The sequence below is a fragment of the Zonotrichia leucophrys genome, chromosome 3 (genome assembly GCF_028769735.1).
Source record: "Zonotrichia leucophrys gambelii isolate GWCS_2022_RI chromosome 3, RI_Zleu_2.0, whole genome shotgun sequence".
Classification (NCBI taxonomy): Eukaryota; Metazoa; Chordata; class Aves; order Passeriformes; family Passerellidae; genus Zonotrichia; species Zonotrichia leucophrys.
The window spans coordinates 7,356,233-7,368,759 of record NC_088172.1 but is presented as its reverse complement, the minus strand read 5'-3'; the positions used below and the strand labels follow the sequence as shown (position 1 = coordinate 7,368,759).

The following is a 12,527-nucleotide window of genomic DNA, read 5'->3' as shown; positions in this document are numbered from 1 at the left end:
GTATCCTTATTTAGCACAGCGATTGATCCTTTACAGTTAGCAAATCTGTTGCATTGCCATCAAACTACAGAGGAATTACTCTCTATATATTTTAAATTTGGGGTTGCAATCAGCAGAGTTAAATGAAATGTAAAATCATGTATCAGCTCCATTGATTTTTACTGTTGCACTTAGCCCTGTGTACTGTGGAGGAGGAAGCTCTTCAGGTCCCCTGGTCTGCAAGTTAAAATGCAAGCTGGGGCAGTTCCAGTTTGGAGAATGGACATGGTCTTTCTGGGCCCAGTATGTTACCTATAGGAAACCTATAGCAAACTCCCTGCCAGATAATGGAGGTAATGCTGGCTGTTTTCTTTCCATAAGCTCTTCACTGTGAGAAAAAAAAATAAATTAAGAAAAAGTAGTTTCAGTTAGTGTGCAATCTGCTCTTTGAACAGATAGCTACAGGAGATGTCTTTTGAGAATCAGCTCATGAACAATGGCAATTTACTTAATGGTATTTATCCTGCCTTGTCCCAGTTTATTTCTGTCCTGTCACATCTGACTGAATGGACAAATAGAGCACAATGTCTATTCTCTTAAATTTGTGTCATTTTCACCTGAATTTATAGTAGAGATCAGACAGATGTCTTACTGTGCTCTTTGGGAACAGAACTCAGCATCAGTTTGAGTCCTTGAATTAAGTGTATTAACTTTTTCCTCCTTGTCAATGTTATTTTGGAATGCTTTGCTCCTCTTCAACTATTTCTTTGCATTACCATCTCAGATCAGCCAATACCTCATTAAAAAATCTTGAAAGATACTTGGTTTTCTTCTCTAATGATAGTGGAAGATAATGAGATGGAAGGAAGAAAAAAAAATTATCTTCTTGAATTTGCCCTTAGTAACAAAGAACAAAAAAAAGCAGTGTAGAAAATGCAGCAGGGGAAGGTGAAGGAACCAGAGTTTCATAAAATATTTTGGTGTGCTTTCACAGGCTTGTTTAATTTCCACAGAACTATGTGGTTTGCATATGTCAGTCGATTTAAAGTAATGCTTTGCTTGGATTATGGATGTGACTTGACAATAAAATTGTTTGCATAGTGCTCAGTATATGTAAATTGATACTTAAATGCTGTTGTAAGTATAATTACTTTAATAGCAAAAGGTAAAATCAAATTGACTAACAGAATTTTTAATTATATTAACATAAAACATTTGTGATTTAATATAATGATGTGTACAAAATTAGATACTATATGCATGTATGTTAAATCAGTCCATTAACACAGTGGGTCCAAATTAACTGTTATATATCCTTGACTGATCAGAAACTTGTGTTTTATGCTACATTTGAGTAGTCCACTAACATACATGGGAAAGATACATTATTTTTATGGTTGGGTATTCAACCCTAACTTATCCTGTTTCTTGTTGACTTAGAGCTTATCTTGGGAAATACATCATCTGGCAAAGAGAAATCTTTCACATAATAGGAAATCATATTCAGTTCAGTAAGAGTAAGATGATGTGCATGGAAGTCCCACTGAAACTACTACTTCTTTAGATATTCTTTTACCTTACAAACTCTTCAAGTTAGAAAAAAGTTGTTAGGTTGCTGCCAGTTAGCAAAGAGCAGATGGTGTTTATTACTGTGACCGGTAAATTGTGTATCTGTGGGAGTAATAAGCCCAATTAGCCAAATGTTGATTGTGCTTTTAAATGTTGTAGTCTCAGTACCTATTTCCATACCTGTGAGTATGTTCATTATAAACTTCTTTGTGCACTTTGGAAAAAGCTCAGTGGTGCACTTCTGCAGCCTAAATTGTTGGCATTTGTATAAATACCATTTTAGGTAATGTCTTCCAAATGAGCCAGTCTTAGACACATAGTCCCAGGAATTCCTTACTACTTACTTTGTATTTGATTTTCCCCTAAGTGGTAAAATTTGACTACTTTAAGCTTGGCTAGAATGAATGTTAAATGCCAGATGACTTTGTGTCCTAAAGAATCCTCTTGCCCTTCATTCCATAAAATACAAATCCAGTACAAGGGAAAGTCATGTTTAGCTCAGCGTACTCTGCAGTTTTTAAAAATACTGCTCTTCTTGCATAGTTTCCCAGCAGGGAGCAGTGAGCCTTCAAAGAACTTCCTTACCTTTTAGAGGCGTGGGTTGGGATCAGTCAGGACCTCTGGCTGGTGGCCAGTTTGCTGAAATCTTTAACCTCTCCTCAGCCCAAGCTCAAGAAGCCTGAGAACCATTCCTGTGGGCCCTTGGCCTTCACCACTGCCCCAGCTGGGCTGGACAAATTGGGACACCCTTAGGAAGAGCAGTGTAATAATCCTGGTTGCAGGAGAAAGACAAAAGCCAAAGTATGACATAGAGTTGTAGAATTGTTTGAGTTGGAGGGGACCTTAAAGATCACCTGGTCCCAGTCACCCTGGCTGTGGGCAGGAGCATCTTCCACTAGACCAGATTGATGAGAACCCCATCCAGCCCTTCCTTGAGCATTAGGATCCTCTTTCTCGTTTCTGAGGTGCAGAAAGCAGGCTCTGGTGTTGTCTTTCTGCCAGCAGAAGCTGGTGCTGGTGCGCTTTGAGTATGAATACCCTCTTTGATATCTGAGCCTGGTGATTTTAATAGCAGTGGTTTCAGCAGTCCCTTCCTCACAATTCAAATAAGCAATAGTTGCTACATACATTCAGTAAGGTCTGGTTTGTGTTTTTCAAACATACTTGACAGCTCTGTAGGGTCAAGATCATGTCTTCCTGCATGGCTGTGCAGTGTCTGGTACAATGAGTCCCTCTGGATACTTCTGCAACTAAATAATAAAACCTTTGCAATTAACAACTTGTTAATTGAGGATTTAATATAGATGCACAATTTTAATTTGTTCCTTGATTTTCCTCAATTACATCACCTTAGGTTTAAAAACAGAACCACATAAAATAAAATGCTTGGGTGTTTCACAGATTAGCAGATTTTAATAAATGGCACCGCTAATGCATGTATTAGAGAAAGAGCCATTCAAATTTTCCTGACTTAAGAAAGGTTAACTGAATAAGGGTATATCAGATACCAATTTTTTCTTTTTATCATAAAATTAATTTTCTTTTTAAGGCTCATTTAAATCGCTTTATTTGAATGCCACAACTTGTTACCAGAATTCTGAGAGAAAATTGCTAAAAGTGAAAAGTGAGGAGATATTTTTCCTATATCAGTGTAGACTTTTACGTAGAAGATTTTTGTCTGGATTTGCTGACCATCTGTTTCATGGAGTTATGCCAAAAATATATTTTCACTGTAGATGTAGGTGCTTGCAATGAGCCAGTAAATAGCCAGACAAGTATTGCAGCATCTTCTTCTAGCACACCGTAAATACGAGTTCCCAGCACTTCTCAAGATAAAAAAAGGTGTAATAAAAACCCATTTATTTCTTAGGTAAATCTGGTCATGGTAACTTTAATAATTCTAACTTTGTTAATCAGATTTAATTTATTCTTGAAGCAATTCCACTGATTTAAACCTGAAATTAATTTGGCCTGGAGTTTTCAAGAAGCTGTATATTGCCTTTGAACATTTAATTTTTCTGTGTGTGGCCCGGCACTGGGTTATTGTTCAAAGCCTAACAGAGAGATGAGACCCAGTGAGCTCTGTAGCAAAGGGCAGCTTTCTCCATTTCTCCTTTGGTTCTGGGACTGCTGCAGAGACATTTCTCTGATACAAAAGGATAAGAAAACAGCAGCACACTTTCTTTGGAGTAGATCTCCAGGGTACATTCATTTTCTGCTTCTGGTGTTTGCTGTCTCCTGACATGCCCTGCTAAAGTAGAGCCCTGCAAGGTTCAGTCCTACCAAAGAGGTGTCTCAGAAGCTCTTCTACAAGAGACAGCAAACATGACATAGCTGTAGTAAAAAAAATGATCTTCCATGCTTATCTGGAATACTAAATTAATGTTGTTAAAGCCAAGAACTACTAGATATTGAATGGGGTGAGCAGCTACATATAAAGGGAGACAAACTGGACTCTGCAGAATCTGCTGAGGAATAGAATAGAATAGAATAGAATAGAATAGAATAGAATAGAATAGAATAGAATAGAATAATATTATCGCCGCTTTTAATGAAGGGATGGGACCACAGTCGGGCTAAAACTGTGATTTATTGCTCCTCAGGTAAACTTCAGTCTCAGAGGTTGTGAGGTTTGAGAGAGCAAGCAGTCAGCCATAGCTCAAAACGGTCACAAGTTCTTCATGACAAGACAATATATAACTTTCTAATCCAATGGACAGTTGCCACAAAGTTTATTTTGCTGTTCTAACCTATCACCTTTACTTACTTCTGCTGCACTGTGGATACTTTTATCCACTGGGCTACTCTCACACATACACACATATTAGAACATCTGAACTCTGTACAATTGCACCCCTACATTATAAACCCTTCACCATCTTATCAATACAGTTTCTCACTTACTTAAGGCATATTCTTACTTACAACTATAGAAATATAAGTTTATAATTTTTCTTCTTAATGTCTGTGTATTTTAATTTTGCATTAACCCAAGCTTCTTCCAAAGTTGCAAATCAGACCCTTCTGTGTCTGTGGAAGTTTCTATCTTTCCATTTCCCACAGTAGAATAGTTCTGGTAGGATAAGACCTACAATGCTCAGTCCAAATGCCTGACCAATTCAGGGCTGACCAAAAGTTAAAGCATTATTACTGGCATTGTAATACAATGCTTACAAAATGTTGAGAAAAATAAAATTTGCCTTCATAGTAGTCCAATACCTCCTTAACATGAAGTCCCTTGCGTATATCAAAATATGAGATACTTTTAAAATAAATGCTGTTCTAAATTAAATGAGCTGTCAGAAGTCCTAGAACAGAACCTTTATTATAGGCAGGTCTCAAACAGTAAGGTTTTATTCAGGTGTGGCTGTCTTTGTCTTCTCCACTTTTCCTGAGAACAGGATGGAATTTAGAAAGATTCTTCCCCACCCTCACCCCCATCCTGCTCTTCATGGATAAGGATAGGATTTCATGAGGATAAGTAGCTCTGAAAACGGAATACACTTTGTCTCTCCACAAAGGAACTGATAGCAATGGTGAACAAAACACTGAGAAATAATAAACCTGTTTCATGTTGTCAAGCCAGGGCTATTTTTGGTTTGCTGCTTCTAGAAGAAATTAATTTCTTCTCTCAGTTCGGGGCTTTGTTCTGCATTATCTTACAACTGGAAACATTTGTCTTACCCATTTGTTATTTATCTAGCTTTTGTTACTGCTCTGAAGACTGATCTGTGTATAAAATAGAAACAGTCACTGACACAAACTTTTTTTTGAATGGTAAGCATATTTCTTGATTCTGGTTGTAAAACCCTATTAAATTAGATTTTACAAAGTAAGAGGTGTTATAGTTCTAGTGGAGACGTATTCAGGCTGCATCAATTAGGGCAACAAATATTATTCGAAATGTAAACATGCATTTTCTACCAGTCATTGTACTTAGCTTGAGGCTTGAATGCTGATGCTGTAAATTATGCCTTAGATTTGTTATACCTGTGGTATGTTGTCCTGAGGTAGTTGGAACAAAAAGTTTTGATGAAAACTGGAGAGCTAGAACTTTGGCTTTGAGCACTTTACTGTCTGATTGCTTGTGTGAAGTGTGAAAGTAATCAGATGCAGATAAATCTCTTGAAACTCTGTGTATATATTGGTTTGGGGAAGATTTTGGAGATACTGGCTGTAGATAAAGGAAAGATCTATTGAGCTGTATTCTCTGTCAGGTTTTATTTTGCAGAGGAGAAGGTTTATTCCACAGTTGTTGATACATGAAACATCATGCATTTGATTATAGGTAAAGCATCCTCTGCTTTCACCTGATCATTTTCCCCTAAAGACATGCATCATCTCCCCCAGACAAATGATAAAAAAATCTAAGAAGATAATATAAAATATCTCTGCCATAAACCAGGAAGGGTTTCTGCAAGCTAGAAAGCCTAGCTTGTTCATCATGTTCATAAACATGATTGAAAAGTTAAGCCACCTCTAGGAACATCTAGAAACACAACAATATTTTTCAAATGGAAGTTTGTTTGCTCCCCAGCAGTGAAAGCTTTCTTTTAATACTCTCTCTTCTATCTATCAGCATTTCTTAGCTATCCTCTCCTAATATGACCAGATATTATCCCAGAGACTTAGAGCTAATATTATTTGTAGAAAATCTGTACACATGGCAGAATTGGATTGGATCTGAGATTGCAGAATAAGATTTGCAGTTACAGCTGCTGTACCAGGAATGTGTGTTTTTGGGCAAGGCTCACCATTTTATGCAGTCCAGCTGCCTGAGTTTCTACATTTTCCTTCACTGTTCTCTGTGCTCAGGTTGTGTGTGCGTGCCTGTGGCTGTAACTGGAGCCTAAAATTTCCAGTATTAAAATTGGTTCTGCCCAGCATATCTTCATTAAAAAAAAAAAAAAAAAAAAGAGAGAAATTAAGTTATGTTCCAATTTCCTGCATTTTGGGCTGTTTACTGAAACATTCTCTTTCCTATGTGCTTCTTTTACCTATATGTTAACATAAAGTATATAATTTTTCACAAGTTATTGAGTCAAAGTTGCTCTACCAGTACTTTCAGATCTTGGGCAGTTTTGGGATTATAGTAACAGTAGGATGTCAGATATAGTGCCGTGGCTGTTCTGCCATTTTAGACAAAACCAAACTTAAAGCAAATCAGTTTTTTAGTTGTAAATAACTGCTTCCTGATACATGTTTTGTAGACAGTGGATGAAATGTGAGTGTCTGTCTGCTACATAATCAATAGAATTAAAATCCCCAGCCACTTATTTCCTGTGAAGTGATTAAAATCCACTTAGCACATAACATGGTCTATGCTCGCCATACTGCTCCTTTGTAGCAATATGTCAAGGTAATGATTATACAGTTTATGAAGTGCTTAAATGTAAATGGTCAACATAAATCTTCACAGAGTGTAATTTAATAGTTTTATTCCATTCAGAGAACAAATGTAGTCAAGCTTTGGTTGGCCTTCTCATAGTTTCCTCCAAAGTTACATAATGTTACAGTTCTTTCACCTTTGAAGGGGTGGCTTTTTTTAATACTGAGAAACACTGAAAGGATGCAGCAGGACATGGTTCTTGTCTGATTGATGATCTGTAAGTGTCACAAAAGATTTGGTGGTGAAACTTGTGACACTTTCCTGTCTGCAGGTGAGAGGGACCTTGCAGAGAAACATAAGCTCTGCTGTTTGCTCAGCCATCCCTAATAAACTTTACATACATGTATATAGATGGGTGATTTTTTAAATCTTATTTCTATCAATAGATTAAGTCTACTATCTAGTATTAAAGTTCAGTTCTTACCATTTCTTCCTCATTGTTTGGTTTATTTGCATGCAAAATTGAATAATCAATTGGAAGCCAGCAACTTCTTCCAGGCTAGGTTTTCCCTGGAAGAGGCTGAGCAACAGTTTGAAATCATAGGATTGTTGATACATTGACTGGGACATTGACTTGAAATCCTACCCTATTTTAAGAGCTGATACCTTTTATTAAATCAACAGGTAGAGTTGGAAAAAAGTAAAAACACAGCAGCTTGAAAAAACTGATTTTGGAGCTTCAAATAATGCTAAATTTTCCTTAAAATCTTACCACTTACTACTTCCCCCATGGGTACATTATCTTTTGGTTTAGGTGGCAGTAGATTTTACTGTACATATTTATTTTCCCTGTGATTACATACTGTTTTCTTAGATAGCTTAACCAGTATTTGAAGGAAGTTAAAAATTATTTTTAATTAAGACACTGGACTGAAAGCGAGCTTGAGATTTGGAGCATCTGGCGTGATTCAGAGTTTGGGTGTTACTAACATGGCTGATGCATTTGTGTTACATTCTTGTTGGTTAAAGTGAAAACAAGAATATTTCCACATATTTTCATTTTTAAAACAGAAAGTAGTGCAAAATAATGTATATTATAACATCTTTATAGACTTTTGTGTGTAGTTTTGAGAGCGACATTTTCGTGATTGATATTTCTTAACGTCATGTTCTTTTTCTCTGAAACAAAACCAAGGAAGTGCTGATACAGTGACATTCCTCTTGCTTTGGTGGAGCTTATTCTTTGTTGAAAGCCAGACCAGAATACTGTCTGTTCAGACTTGAACATAATTCCAGAACATCTTAGGCAAGTGCTGATGATGTCTAGTCAGCTTCTGAAGACCACATATCATAGCATTTTTAAAAGATGTTGGAAATAATAAAAAAACAATAAATGAAGAGACTATTGATTACAGAATAAACAAATTACTTAATAGACTCCTCCCTTTTTGCTGCTTTGTGTGGACATGATATTAACACCTCATTTATTTATTGTTCTGTCTCCTGATTTTCCAGTAGACATCTCTCCAGAAAAAACTGCTGTATGTGAAGTGTGCAGTGTTTAGGAATATTAGCAGTGTGGCAGACAAAGCTGTGTTCATTTTAGAAAATGCCCTTGAATATATACCACAATCTGTTGATTGTCATTTGTTCTGGTGCTGGCAAAACAGGTATTTGAAGCCAGTACACAAAACAGCACTTACTTTCAAGTCAATGTGTGTATGAAGCATTCAAATCCTAAAAATCTATCTAAAGCTCTAAATTTGCAAGATATATTACTTGCAAGTAAAGCTGGCTAACTTGGGAAAGAACGGAGGCATTCTCTGAGTTTCACCAGTACCATCTCATGAGCAAATACCTGGTTTAGCAATTCACTAAACCTAGCAGCCACTGGCCTGTCAGTCCTAGAGAGGAGCCACCCAGGGTTCAAATAAACCATGAATGCTTTTACTGTCTTTCACACTAGATGAATGAATATCTTGGTTCTCCAGTCTTGTATCTCTGTCAATTAGGCTCAAAGCTAGGTCAGAGTATTTCTTTTAAAGGAAAGTAAAATTTTCTTGTTTGGTCATCATGTTTATTAAGTTTTTGGAAAAGTATCTGTGGGTCTAAAAGAGTTCTCTTATTTTCATTCTAGTTCAATTTCGTTGGGAAATTGCTTGGACCAAGAGGAAACTCTTTAAAGAGGTTACAAGAAGAAACAGGTGCAAAAATGTCTATCCTGGGAAAAGGATCCATGAGGGATAAAGCTAAGGTACTGTGTCTGTATTCTGATTGCAATTAGTTGAAACATATGTTGTTTTGGGTGTCACACTTAAATTGCCTGTCTGTTCATTAATGACTCAATTAAAAGGTCTGTAATAGACTCTTGACTCCAAGGCTAGTTTGTTTTTTTCTAGTTACATTATTTGCTTAAATATATTCTTTTTCTTGCAATGCCAACCTTGCTTAGACCTTCACAATTGCTATAGTATCACATTTAAGTAATTCACCTAAAAGAGAAATCATGTTCATTTGTTCTGAGAAAAGTCTTTTTCTCCTGTGAAAGTGCAGCTTGTATATATTACTGCTTTAGTATTGGTGTACATAAATGAGTTTTCTGTTTTGTTTTCTGTTTCTTTAGAGATTTTTTTTAATGTTGAATATTTATTCAGGGCATAGTTCTAGGAGAAGATAACAAATTAGACATTTTGCTTAAGTGTGTGTAAAAATGCACCATAGATAAAGAAAAAAAAAATGTTGGGAATCACAACCTGGTCAATGCCCCTAAGTAATTACTAACAGGTAAGTGTTACTCCTCCTCAGTTTCCCCCCCAGTTTGTAAACTGAACATGATGCTCTGTGGTGTGGAATATCCCTTTGGCCAGTTTGGGTCAACTGTCCTGGCTTTGCTTCCAAGTCCTTGGATTGGGGTAAGCACTACATAACAACAACCCAAACATCCGTGTGTTATCAATATTATTGTCATACTAAATCCCAAACACAACAGGGTGCCATTTATTAGGAAGAAAACTAATCCTATCCCAGCTAAAACCAGGACATTAAGGAAGCTTTCATGTATATTTTACCCAAAGAACAAGTACTGATTGCATTGTGATGTCTTTTAGAATCTATGGAATAGCAGTATTATGGTCAACACTGAAATAATGACTCCTAATGTCACTATATTTTTACTGTTAATTTCACTATATTTTAACTGTATATAGCCTCTAGTAATGTTGTGCATTATTCTTGTTTCCTTTCTGTCACCTCTGTCATTATCTCAGTAGCTAAAATTATGAAAGTAATAATATGCTGAAAGGAAAGACCAATTGGGATTTTTTGGTTGGAATTATTTGGTCTTGGTAATGTGTATCAGCAATCACATAGACATTATGAGGTCTGCAATTGCAATATTAGAAAAAATAAACCTGCAAACTATACAAATTAGGCACACAGATTATATTTGATTTTTCAGAGTTTTCTTTATGACATTTTAGTCCGACATTTAGTGACACTTCAGTTATGATTATAAGATAATATATGTTGAATACACTGCTGATTTTATTTCCAAGTATTGACAGGTAAAATATTTTAATTACTTATGTCTAACTTCTGGAATCATAAATATTTCCCTAGATGAAAGAATGTGTGTCCTGCTAAACAGCAGTCATTTGCATCACTACTACATCTGATGCCCAGTCACTCCACTCTCAGCCACCCACTCAGATTATTATTGCTAAGAGCATCAATTGCCCAGGCAGGGGAGTGTAAACAAGTTTAAACACAAGTTTAAACATTAATAGACAGATTCTAAGACTTCTCATTTTGAGATTGGTCACTCTTCTGATCATATAATTTGATTTTTGTCTGATCATAATGAACAGTGCCAGCATGGCAGGTACTACATTGACTCATGAATATGTCAGCAAAATTTGAGTATGTCTTCAAAAGGTTTTTAGTCCTTAAGAATAATCTGAAATTGAGTATGAGTTTCAAGGAGACTCATTCATATGAGACTGGTGTAATAAATGAAGTTCTAGGGTAAACTGGCATTAAATATAGCAGTCATGAAAGCAGTTTCTGTAGAGAAAGGCTCACAAGCAATTTATCTTAATCCAATTTAGACATTACTGACTCAAAAGAAAACAAATCCCTGTGCAATTACAGTGAGAGGTAGGAATTTTCTCATCCATGTACATCAGTTTTACCAGTTCCTGGCAAAAAAGTGTGAGAATAATCATGGAATGGGTAATAGTTACAATTAGCATTTCAGAGAGGCTATTCTAGTTTGAGATACTGATAAAATGTAAAGAAAATATGTTTGACTGTGAGCATAAATAATGGTGTGAATTGCTACATTGCTAAGGAAAATACAACTTGCTCTGGTTGAAACCGTTTTCTTGTCAAAAAACAAGTGCACTAGTATCATTTATGCAGTACTTTTTTACTAATTTAAATACAAATTACCAAAGTCTGGAGGCTTTCTATGGGTTTTTTGAACCATAAAAGAAATCAGTTTATGTATATTGGCCGATAGATCTTTGTTTTGCAGGAGTATTCAAGAAAAATCGATGTAATTTCTCTCTAGAAACTAGAATTTCCTTCAAGCTGTCTGTATTATGCCATGAGCCATAGCAGTTTCTAGACAGACTGCAGGCATGTGTGCTTTTCCCCTCCAGTCTGCTGCCGCTGGATGCTGAGTTGCAGCAGAGAAGCAGAAACAGAATTTCTGCTGAAAAGTGCTGAGTACATTTATGCCCTAGATACCTAGATACTTAAATCTTCCAAAAGAACTGATCTGCTGATTTGAGTTTTTTTTAGTGCCAAAATAACAACAGGGACATTTTTGGCTCAACAATGAGCTGTTCTGGCTATAGTCAGTAATTTTGGTCATACAGAGGGGGAGTTTGTGTGTCTGAGAAGTGGATTATATCAACAGAGGTAAGTCTGTTCCTCAGAATTTCCTTATCTTCTTTAAAGAAACCTGTGGGTAAATTTTAGAGGCTTAAGATTTTAGGCTGTTTCCTTTCAGAGCAACAGGGAACATGTGTTAAGAGTTACTTGAGATTTCTGAGTGTCTGCTGTGCCTACAGTGTGGGAACAGCATAGATTAATTTGAAAAGGCAATGCAACTTACCCAAAATGCGTATTATGAACAGCTCCAATTGTGCACAAGGCACCACAGAGCTAATGTATGTCACATAAAGTTATGTTAGATGTTACTGAAGAGATGCTCAAGTGTTGCTGCATCAGCAGTTTGTTTCTATTTTTAAGAACATTTTTATTTTAAAAGTGACCTAAAGGAGTCTGTTTGGAAGAACTGAATAACCTAAGAACAATAGAATGTTTTAATTTTGATTTAGTAATAGGTGTTAGACAAAAAAAGATTTTTGGTTACTTTTCATTTTGTTGAAAAAAAAGAAAAATAGTTTTTTAGGCTACATATCTTTTCCTGAAAACTCATTGTTCATCACCTGCAAGACATCTGGAAGACTGGTCAGTTATTTAAACTAAAGGAGGTCACATTGTCTTTGCTCCAAACATATTTTTGAACCACGTTTTACTTACATAGAGTAGAATTTGGAAATTTGTGTCCTGATAACAAGGTTATTTATTAGATTTAAAAAAGCTAAAACATTGACTTTTACTGTACCACATGAGCTGTCAG

The 12,527-nt window shown here is 36.0% G+C and overlaps 1 protein-coding gene across 6 annotated transcripts in view; it reads left to right on the top strand.

Moving 5' to 3' along the window:
- The window catches only part of KHDRBS2 (KH RNA binding domain containing, signal transduction associated 2), a 343,516-nt gene that overhangs the window by 101,754 nt on the left and 229,235 nt on the right, over positions 1 to 12,527 (top strand). For all 6 annotated transcript variants that reach the window (XR_010439490.1, XR_010439491.1, XR_010439492.1 and 3 more), the window contains exon 3: positions 9,015 to 9,131. Coding sequence is in view for 1 of the 6 variants with exons in the window: in XM_064707310.1 (XP_064563380.1) it covers positions 9,015 to 9,131 (117 nt within the window). In the remaining 5 variants the exon portion in view is untranslated. The remainder of the gene's footprint in view (positions 1 to 9,014; positions 9,132 to 12,527) is intronic.